Below are 11242 nucleotides of genomic sequence, written 5' to 3' on the forward strand. Positions count from 1 at the left end.
CCAGCCTTAGATCTGATTCTACGTGTGCTTTGTGTGTGACTTACCTATGTGTGCTGCAGACGTGAGCAGCACGTCTGCAGAGACAACGTAATTGCCTCTTAATAGCTTGGATTGTCCCTAGGTCTTTGTTCTCCCCTATGTATAGGTGGGTCCCAGTGGCTGTGTCTGCTGTGTGGCTGCTTCATGTGATGTCAGGTGGCCTTGGCAGGGTACTCTGGTTACCCTCAGGGGTGGCTGGGCGGCCAGGTCCCTGGTCGCTCTACTTGTGCACTGTTGGGGCTGAGAGGGGGGTCAGGTGTCCGGGCCCAGTTACACCCCTGAGGGTGTGGGAAACAACAGGATTTCAAAGTAGTGTTGCACTTTGTACCAGTATCACAGTACCAAAATGTATGATACCAACATTTTAGAAAACTGTACTACTGTTTCATATGAAGCATGCCAAGAGTTTTGTCCCTATAGAAATTGAATTACTAGGAAGTTTAACGACCTCCAGAACACGGCAATGTTCTAGTAATTCGTTTTCTATGATTAGCCCTTTACTGTACTGTATGTGGGGTGGTATTCAGGAGAAAAAGGGAGCAACCTTATGAGACTGCCAACATCCAGGGGGTTATTGTAGGGCAGAGGGAAGTTAAAGGCCCAGTGCAGTCAAAAATGTGATTTCCCTGTGTTTTATTTATATATATATATATATATACTACCGGTCAAAATTTTTGAACACCTACTCATTCAAGGGTTTTTCTTTATTTTTTACTATTTTCTAGGTTGTAGAATAATAGTGAAGACATCAAAACTATGAAATAACACATAGGGAATCATGTAGTAACCAAAAATCTGTTAAACAAATCAAATATATTTTATATTTGAGATTCTTCATAGTAGCCACCCATTGCCTTGATGCCAGCTTTGCACACTCTTGGCATTCTCTCAACCAGCTTCATAAGGTAGTCACCTGGAATGCATTTCAATTAACCTTTTTTTTTTTTTTATGTCTTCATTATTATTCTACAATGTAGAAAATAGTAAAACTAAAGAAAAACCCTTGAATGAGTAGGTGTTCTAAAACTTTTGACCGGTAGTGTATATACATTTGAAGTTGGAAGTTTACATACACTTCGGTTGGAGTCATTAAAACTCATTTTTCAACCACTCCATACATTTCTTGTTAACAAACTATAGTTTTGTCAAGTTTGTTAGGACATCTACTTTGTGCATGACACAAGTAATTTTTCCAACAATTGTTTACAGACAGATTATTTCACTTATAATTCACTGTATCACAATTCCAGTGGGTCAGAAGTTTACATAAACTAAGTTGACTGTGCCTTTAAACAGCTTGGAAAATTCCAGAAAATGTTGTCATGGCTTTAGAAGCTTCTGATAGGCTAATTGACATCATATGAGTGAATTGGAAGTGTACCTGTGGATGTATTTCAAGGCCTACCTTCAAACTCAGTGCCTCTTTGCTTGACATCATGGGAAAATCAAAAGAAATCAGCAAAGACCTCAGAAAAAAATGTGTAGTTCTCCGCAAGTCTGGTTTGACCCAAGTTAAACATTTTAAAGGCAATGCTACCAAATACTAATTGAGTGTATGTAAACTTCTGACCCACTGGGAATGTGATGAAAGAAATAAAAGCTGAAATAAATCATTCTCTCTATTATTATTCTGACATTTCACATTCTTAAAATAAAGTGGTGATCCTAACTGACCTAAGACAGGGATTTTTTACTAGGATTAAATGTCAGGAATTGTGAAAAACTGAGTTGAAATGTTTTTGGCTAAGGTGTATGTAAACTTCTGACTTCAACTGTATGTTAAAATTTAAGTTGTAGAATTTCTTTCCTTCTTATTGCATCTGAGCCAATCAGTTGTGTTGTGACAAGGTAGGTTTGGTATACAGAACATAGCCATATTTGGTAAAAGACCAAGTCCATATTATGGCAAGAACAGCTCAAATAGGCAAAGAGAAATGACAGTCCATCATTACATCATTACTTCAATAATCCAAAGATAAAATATTTAACACTTTTTTGGTTACTGCATACTTCCATATGTGTTATTTCATAGTTTTGATGTCTTCACTATTATTCTACAATGTAGAAAATAGTCAAAATAAAGAAAAACCCTTGAATGAGTAGATGTGTCCAAACTTTTGACTGGTACTGTATATTTACACTACCATTTAAAAGTTTGGGGTCACTTAGAAATGTCCTTGTTTTTGAAAGAAAAGCACATTTTCTGACCATTAAAATAACATCAAATTGATCAGAAATATAGTGTAGACAAAACATTTGCTTTTCTTTCAAATTTCTAAGTGACCCCAAACTTTTGAACGGTAGTGTATATATATTTCCACACTATGAGGTTGAACAAAAATATGCCCTTGTAGTGCAAGAGCTATTTGAAATGACTGCCTGAAATTTCAGCCTGTTGTGGTGAGATGTAGTTTTGGCCTGCCTGGTGACATCATCATGTTGTACATTTGTTAATAGACCAATAACAGATATTTTTCAGTTTTCCCCTCCCTACTCCAGACAGTCCTAGCAAAATTATTGATTGAGAAAGTGTTCTTTGCCAAGAAGCATTTTGTCTCTTCTTTTTGACCATTTTAATTTAAAACAATCACAGTAAGGTACTTAATTGTTACCCAGAAAGGATTTGATATTGGGATAAAAATGGCTGCATTGGACCTTTAATAGAGTGGATGCTAACAATAGGTAATGTGTGGCAATCTGAACTTCAGGCCTGGAGGGCAATTATGTTAGGTCATTGGTGTGGGTTTTCACATAAACCTACATGGTCATATCTCTTTAACAATCAGTAAAGGAACCGGCAATCAAACAATACATTCAACGATGTTGACACACGAGGCAGCAGCCATTGAAGCAGCAGGTATCCAATTGAAACGTATTCTCCTTGATAATGTTTTGAGGTTAGCCAGTTAGTGTAAATGAGGTACAGCAGCAGAGCTATCACCAACCTTGCCCCCCGGGTTCTATTTCACCAATCCGACTCACCTGATCGCCCTCAAACAGCCTTGGTCCGTGTCCATGTGCACAACATCATGCCAGCGTCATTACGGGATAAACAATGACCCCTTGTTTCACTAACAGCAGCCTATTCAACCTTATTAAACTTTAATATGTCATTTAATAGAGCTGTAATGTCCGGCCTATCGCACCTGTCAATTACATGGTAAAGAGATACCTGGTCATCTGCCTTGGTGTCATGCTGCCTTCTGAATTCTTTAGCCAGCCGTCAACACCGTGGTGGCGATGGGAATGGATGTGACCCTGCCGGAGAGGACATAAGTGAACAATACTCCATGACAGCTCTGTCTTCATGTCTTACCATTGGGCTACGTGAGAGGGCTGGAGTTTTTCACGGTGGTCATGTAATACAAGGAAGGGAGGAAGCAGCAGTAGATTGTGTGGGGGTGGCCATCTTGGTTCATTGCATTGTAAACAAAGGCTGTTTTCGCTCGTTTGGCGTCGTGGGTTCATCAATCTTTAGAGTGATGTGTTGTTGTATCTCCAGAGACAGTATGAGCCAATTCAGGACAGACGTCCTTACCTCAAACATTGGAAAACACAAATAGTATGGCAATTTCTTTGAACTGCTCGGTTTGATGTCGGGTCACTTCCTGTTCAAAGCTGCCAATTATAAGGATTGGAGGATTTTAAAAACATCCAGTATCATGTCACCCCAATATTATCCTGAATTCATTTAGCTATTCCAGAAATCAGGTCATGTTTGGGTTGCCTGTGTAACGGATGTGAAATGGCTAGCTAGTTAGCGGGTACGCGCTAATAGCGTTTCAATCAGTTACGTCACTTGCTCTGAAACCTAGAAGTAGTGTTTCCCCTTGCTCTGCAAGGGCCGCGGCTTTTGCGGAGCGATGGGTAACGACGCTTCGTGGGTGACTGTTGTTGATGTGTGCAGAAGGTCCTTGTTTCGCGCCCGGGTCGGGGCGAGGGGACGGTTTAAAGTTATACTGTTACATTGATGCTGTTGACCCGGATCAATCTTATTTTGAAAGAATATCTGTAAAATAATGTGTATTCAGGGAAGGACCAGGAAATCTGGTCACAATGCAGACACAGCAGATGGATGATGTAAGTGACACATGTTTGAAAATGTGGGCACAATGGGAATGTGGACAAGATCAGGACACATGTTAGAACCAGGTATAAATGGCGCTAGGCATTGTGGTCAGCCTAACCAATGTCTTTCATTGACTCAGGACCTAAAAGAGGGGTCGTGCTAAGTCCTCAATATGGGGGTTTGGGGCCTTGTACAAGGGTGATGGTAACTAGGACGATGCCAGCAACCCTCTGGCTCGCTTCTCTAACCACTAGGCTACCAGTTGCTGGCTATAGTGTTCACCTGACCACAGCCTACAGCGATGATGCATCCACCAGAAATGTTTGTAAGGTTTTAAATTATATCAAACTCAACTGTTTATATTTTCCAGTGATGAAGACATGGATGTCTCATGGTATGGTGGGGATTGCAAAATGGGTCAATTTTGAGCACCTTTTATTTCCTCAATGTTTTGGCATTCATGTCCAAAAAAGTAACTTTCTGAGCACTTCTTTCATTGGCAAACATGTAACAACAGTTTTGTTTAAATCCAAAGGGATTTACCCACTTACAGGACCAGGCTTATAGCCCATGTTAATAGGGATGTCTTTCTGTCAGCCTCAAAGTGTTCTCCTTAGTCCCCTACATAATGACAAAGTCAATAAGAGCCCTGCTCTTGAAACACTTGAGCCGCTCGTATGTGTCGCTAGCTGAAGACAAGGACGCGAAGTGTTGGAATGTTTAAACTGATGTGCTAAGATAATGACATTGTGGATATGTTTGGGAATATTGCGAGAATGCAGACATTTTGAACTGACATCTATACAGGGCAATGGAACGAGTGAGATACATAGTCATGTCTCAAAAGACGTCAAGAACAAGTACTCCCTGTTTCGTTTTTTTTTTTGTATCTCATAGCTGCACAGAGAGAAGAGTATTTTCTCTTGTGGTTTCAGACTATCAGAGCATCCAGGACCGAAACGATCTATTGTAAAAAAAATAAATGTTTTTTTAAAAACAACTACTTGGCCTACCTTCCACAGGCCTGATTCCTATCAAGGCTATGGTCTATGTCAGTGTAACCTGAGTCCAACATGATCCCGTGTGAGTTTTTTTCATTGACAGTAAGGATAGGTAGTGATAAGAATAGCCCTTTCGTGGTGTGACACTGGCTGCTCCGCTAATGTTGAATGTGCAGCATGCCAGCTATGTGCATGTGATGGATGACTGAACTGCATTTCCCCCCTCACTCACGAGTGCATAGCACAGCAGATAGTGTGGAGGCACAACAGCCTGCCAGACAGGCTGCCAGCAGAGAGAGAGGGAGAGAAACTGGGGTAGGCAGAAGTACAAAGGGCTGGATTCAATCCGTAGTGCCGAAGATCGGACATTTTTAGGAAATGTTCGATAGAGCCGAGATATGCATCTTTTAACATGAATACAGTCTATGTGAAAACACTGGCTTTAAATTTCAATCCCGCTCTAACGCCGATCTTCTACGGATTGAATCCAGCCCTCAGGCAACCAGGGTTGCAATGCAGATGAATATTGTTTCGTTTCCCTGGTTAGTGTCTCTAAAATTGACTAAGGCAAAACAAATGCATTTGATAATGGTAGGCCTATGTGTCTGGTAATAATAAGAGATGCGTTTGTGGGTAAATGTAGTCAAGTGCATTTGACAACGAAATCAGGGTTCTTTACTCAGAGGGAAAATAAACTACATGATCACCCAGTGTCACGTGCATTCTATCAGACAGTAGAAGTGGGGGAACTAGGGAGTCATAAAAAGGGATGGCTGGATGACACTTGTTGGACGATCTAGAAGACATTGCGGAAGAAGAGACCGTGGGCCCTGCCCATGTTGGCCTCCGTCCCCAGACGGTGACCCATCTGCCAGGACGGCTCATAGGTCCCCGGTCCTGGAGTCCTCTGCCAAACAAGGTCAACAAACAGTCACTAAAAAAAGCACAGCTAGCTAGGTCTTCACGTATTATTACTGTGGGAGAGAGAATAACATAGCTTTAAAAATGACAGCTTCTGTTTACATTTTTATAACTATCTGAAGTGACATTATGCTTAGGAGAGTGTGACTACTCTCAATGGTGGCGAAGGTGACTGTGTGTGTGTGTGTGTGTGTGTGTGTGTGTGTGTGTGTGTGTGTGTGTGTGTGTGTGTGTGTGTGTGTGTGTGTGTGTGTGTGTGTGTGTGTGTGTGTGTGTGTGTGTGTGTGTGTGTGTGACTCACCGAGCGTACACTGTGAAGACGGGGCACAGTGGATCTGAAACAGGACGTGACTCCTTTGGTCGGGCCCGTCCTCATATTGTAATGTCCAGGAGCAGGGCCCTCTCTCTGAATACAAACAGGAACCATTTGATTCACTATTTACAACAGGCTAACTCACTCACACAGGCAAAGAAAAATGCTCAGAGGGACCAAGGTTGAATGGTTGTCTTGAAGATTATTTACTGGCATGAATCACGATTGTATAAGTATTCAAGGGCTAAAGTTGGAAGTTGGATCAGTGAGGCAGTTCATATTGTATGGCTATTTATACTTGATCCACGGCATATACATTATATGAATTACGTGAGTTTCAAACTACTTTATTTCAATGGCTTCCAGCTCTCATTTTCCCCTGCTGCCCACTAACACACACTGTTGGCCACAAGCAGAAAATAGCACACAGCCTATCCTAGCCTTTCCCGTTCGTGACATAAAACATTTTTATGTCGCTGAGCCAGTAATCCATCCCTAGCCCTCCTGATGCGGTGATTCATAGCACAAAGAACGAGAGAAGAAGAAAAAAGAAGAGAAAAATAAGCCGTTCTACGTCCCTGAGCTCAAACTAGCTAGCTATAGCTAGTCATTATTTGCCATTTGATTGCGCTGGGCAAGTTCACTTGATCTGCCTCACCCCCGCCTGCCCGACAGCCCTCAGGGGGGCTGATCTGCGGTGAAGGTGTTAAGGCAGGTGTATTTCACAGGAGCTTTTAGAAAGGACACAGAGGACCAAAGCACACTTGCCTGCCCATGATGAGCTGTCCTGGTGATCTGCCTCTGTGCAAGGCGCCTGGCCTACTTTCGCTGCTGTCGGAGCGAGCGCCACATTCTCCCGGTGTGGCACAGATAACTGGCCCATGCCGCAAATGTCTGCTGAACCTTTGACCTTTCATTAATTATGTGTGTCAAGAAGGACAATGCCGCAGCGAAGGTCCTCGACACCTCTATTCCCATAGATACGCCACGTGTGCATAGTGCAGATACCCTGAGCTGTTCTCTTCGACCACAAAACTTTATCACAGGCTATGGCCAAACAATAAAGATTTTATTTAAATAATCCCAGATAGGAATAAATAAAAATAAAGCAGAAATAAAGTCTCCAAACATGGTTTGTTCGGAGTTGCATCTGCACAGACACTGCACAGTGCACACAAACAAATCTGGGGCACATTTAGGCCCGAGGATGAAGAAATTAAGTCAAATCATGAGAAAAAAACAACCCCCCTCTTTGTTGGGTTTGCAATGCCTTAAATCCTGGGGATATTTCTGTGAATATGTGAAAATCTATTTCACAGCCTGCAAAGAGAAATCCAATAAAAAATCCTCCGTGGCTCATTTCAATGAGATTGATAGGTATTCGCTGGCTGACTATTTTCAGTGTAAAACATTAAGACTCTGTGACCCTTGACCCCCTGATATATGGCGAACCTGCTTCAATTCATCAAGCAGACAGCTGTCTGAATGGCTGTGGCTACAAATATGATTGCCACGGGACTTGTTGAACTGTTTAACCTTTGACAATAAAGTTGCTTTGGACTAGCCCTGACACACCACTAGCGGTGAGAAAAGCTCCCTACTACAGAGTAATGATACCCTTGAGATTTCCCAACACATTTCCTTCTCTGTTAACGCGAGAGAGCTGCCAACACTGCTCAAATATGTGCGGACGCACTTGCTGCACACTGCAGCACACACAGTGCAACCGAACTTGTAACATCGATCAACACAGTGCCATAATAGGCATCGAATGCGGTCAGAGATAATATACCGTAACCTCCATAACATACTGTAGGTCTCTAACAGACTCTGTTATGGGTGTCATAACCAAACCGACTGAAACACGTAGGTCTGCAAGCCTTTGTTGGCAACGTAAGGGGCTTAGTCATAGCTAGTGGAGACGAGATACTCACAGGCAGAAAGCTGGCACGCTGCACTGCCGAACGAAACATCACGTGTCTGCAAGGAAAGAAGAGAGAGAGTGGTTGGAGAGGAGAATAGGTGCTGTAGAGAAGAGGCCAGACCTGTTGTGTGGTACTGGAAAGGAGAGGTCAGCTGGTTATTTGTACAGGAAAAAGATATCAAGGGGATGATTCATATATCAAGGAGATGAATCAGAGGCAGTCTGCTTGCTGTGATTCAAAGGATGATTTGAAAGTGTAAAAATGATAATGACAGATTGTGCAGGACAGGTGCTTACTTGCAGGGTATCTTGGGCACTGGTTTCTGGGTCACATTGTAGTGGCATGGTGAAAGGTCTATTTCCTGGACAAAGATGGACAATATAAAACATTCAGGTTAAAATGTCAAATAAAACTGCATTATTAGAAGATACATGAATGCTGATAACATCCCCTTCTCCCCGCCTCCCCATCTCCTTTCCCCCACACCACCTCCCCTGGTCCCCCTCCTCTTGTCCCCTTCCCATCCTCTCCCCACCTTGTCGCGGATACCCAGAGTGTAGTTTTTTGGGCGGGTGCAGCTCTTAAAGGAGTAGGAGGCCTGGCATTTGAGGGCCTCCTGGGTGGAGTCAGTGAAGCAATAGGCTCCCGGCAGCAGCAAGTCCCCCTTACGCATCTGCATCTTGGTGTCTCTCCCCGTACCCTTAAAGCCATACGTCCTACGGACCGGATTCAGGCCAGCCTCCTCAATGAAGTCCCGGATGTGGTAACTCCCAGGGATGGGCGTATCCTGGAGGGATGCGAATGAGAGGAAAATGTATTTTTTGAAAAATATCTCCTGCACACATGATTCCCCGCATATACGGGAAAAGGAGATTGAGAAGTCATTTTTTTGGACAGCATCACCTTTAAATGCACTGGATAGAGAGTTTTATCTAATCTTTTAATATTACATAAATTCTACATATTTCCATAATCTTAATAGTAGAACTGTGTGAAGATGCTTGACTGAAACCAACTGTTGTTTTTTTCCCCTCACTGAAAATACCTACTTTCAAAGTACCCATCCACCATCTGCCTCTGTCACACTGGTCCCCTTTCTCATTGCCCTGTAGATGCTAGAAAGGCCACACAGTAAAAAAAGGCTTGTAATACAGGCTAAAGTCTTGTTTATGGACTGTATTTTTAGGAATACGTGACAAAATAACCGACTCAATTTATTTCTACATCTACATTTTAGTGACATTTTAGTCATGAATACCTATAGCTATTGTATTTCTTTGCCAAGAGACTGAATCCAACTTCAGTGTACAGTCATAATATCCTATGACTGCCAACTCCTCCTGAGTGCAAAGACGATAACACTTTTCACAGCCTATTTCTGCTCTCAACAAACCTATTTTTTCATGACAAAGATACAAAATAACACTGACTAGTCTCAAGCTTACCCTCTCCTCTGTCCTGCATGACGCATCATCGCGGGATATGTCACTAACTTTGGAAATATTTTTTCCTACGGTCATTGTTTTCCCAGTACTGTGTGTATGCACTTTGCCGTCTGCTGTTTGTTCAACAGCGATAGAGTTACAGCTTCTCAGACCGTGACTGTTACTAGTAGCAGCCCCACCAACAATCCATTTTTCAACAAGCTGACACTGTGAGATGCAGCGGACACTGTGTGACCCAGGTCGAAGTTTAAGATGTTGATAATGACACAAATGAATATTGTCATAGTTACTGTGACAGTGTTTCCTTTGTAACGTCACACAGGCCTACTGCACGACCAGGTTAAAAATGTGTCATAAATGGTTTTCTAGTGGCATGTCACAATAGGATAATATATTATGGTGCGACAATCATCTTTAGGCTACTTTTTGGTAGGTTAGTTGTAATCCCATCTGGATCTTTAAATAAGTGTGAATGGCTGTGCTGAGACAGTCAGCCCAAATCTGATATTTTTTTCACTAATCGGTATTTTGACCAATCAGATCAGCTCTGAAAAAGATGTGATGTGATTGGTCCAAATACCAATTTGTGAAAAACAGATCAGAATTGGGTTGCCTGTCTAAACGCAGCCACAGAGTATCAGTGAGAATGAGTGGTATGCAGCTATTACTAGATGCATAGCACACTTCTACCAAACAAATTTGGGTGGTCATATAGACACATCACGTATGTATGAAAACCCTTCATAAAATAAAGTTAGACGTTTTTATTAGACATTATATCAGATTTCTTCTCAGAGGGTTATGGCCAGGTTGAATAACTCAAGTAAGGGGCCCCTATATTATAAGCACTTGTGGCCTAGTCCAAACTCTCTTCGCCTCATAGCACGTACAGCTGAGTGGTATGCAGTGTAAGTGCTGTGCAACACACTAGAACTAAAAAACATAATCTAGACTGGAGAGCCGGCTAAGATATTTGTGGGAGCAGTAGCAAAATGTTCTGCCCCGTTGCTAAGCTACATGGAGCATATGATTTCAAGTAGCCAGGAATTCATGTTTACACTGCTTGTCAAGGGAGTCTCATTTCAAGTTTCATGTTTTTAATGTCACATGCACAAGTACAGTGAAAGGCCTTTATTGCAAGCTCTAACCCCAACGATGCATTAATCAATAACAATGTAAGACTAAAAATAACAAGGTAGAACAAAAACACACAATAAGAAATAATATAAGAAATAAGAAATAAGAAGAACACGATAAAGTAAGTTAACATACTATACACAGGGTCAGTTCCAGTACCATATTTACAATGTGCAGGGATACTGGATCCATAGAGGTAGATATGTATAGAGGTAAGGTGACTAAGCATCAGGATATATGATAAACAGAGTAGCAGCAGCCTATATGATGATTGTATGTGAGTGGGTGTGTGTAGAGTCAGTATAAATGTATGTGCGTTTTATGTGTGTGTGTCAGCAAATTATAGAGTGAGTGTTTGTATGTGTGTTGGAGTATCAGTGTGCATAGCGTGT

General features: G+C 42.0%; 1 protein-coding gene across 1 annotated transcript; it reads right to left on the reverse strand.

The window, feature by feature from the left end:
* Nucleotides 1-819: 819 nt before the first annotated feature.
* Nucleotides 820-10035, reverse strand: LOC129836183 (protein STPG4-like). The gene is made up of 7 exons (XM_055902034.1): nt 9714-10035; nt 9318-9383; nt 8804-9055; nt 8565-8629; nt 8278-8323; nt 6332-6436; nt 820-6016 (listed from the first exon to the last, which is right to left on the reverse strand). The coding sequence occupies exons 1-7, from the start codon at nt 9786-9788 to the stop codon at nt 5906-5908; spliced, it is 720 nt and encodes a 239-aa protein (XP_055758009.1). The 5' UTR covers nt 9789-10035; the 3' UTR covers nt 820-5905.
* Between the last annotated feature and the right edge of the window lie 1207 nt (nt 10036-11242).

Source organism: Salvelinus fontinalis, chromosome 37, assembly GCF_029448725.1.
Source record: "Salvelinus fontinalis isolate EN_2023a chromosome 37, ASM2944872v1, whole genome shotgun sequence".
Classification (NCBI taxonomy): domain Eukaryota; kingdom Metazoa; phylum Chordata; class Actinopteri; order Salmoniformes; family Salmonidae; genus Salvelinus; species Salvelinus fontinalis.

What these genes read in the sequence shown, in the direction of transcription:
- LOC129836183 (XM_055902034.1), bottom strand. Translation starts at nt 9,788, where the DNA reads ATGACCGTAGGAAAAAATATTTCCAAAGTTAGTGACATATCCCGCGAT. An exon ending in GGTGGATGGGTACTTTGAAA is followed by an intron (nt 9,056 to 9,317) that starts GTAGGTATTTTC and finishes GCATCCCTCCAG; the next exon opens with GATACGCCCATCCCTGGGAG. An exon ending in AGCGTGCCAGCTTTCTGCCT is followed by an intron (nt 6,437 to 8,277) that starts GTGAGTATCTCG and finishes GTTTGTATTCAG; the next exon opens with AGAGAGGGCCCTGCTCCTGG.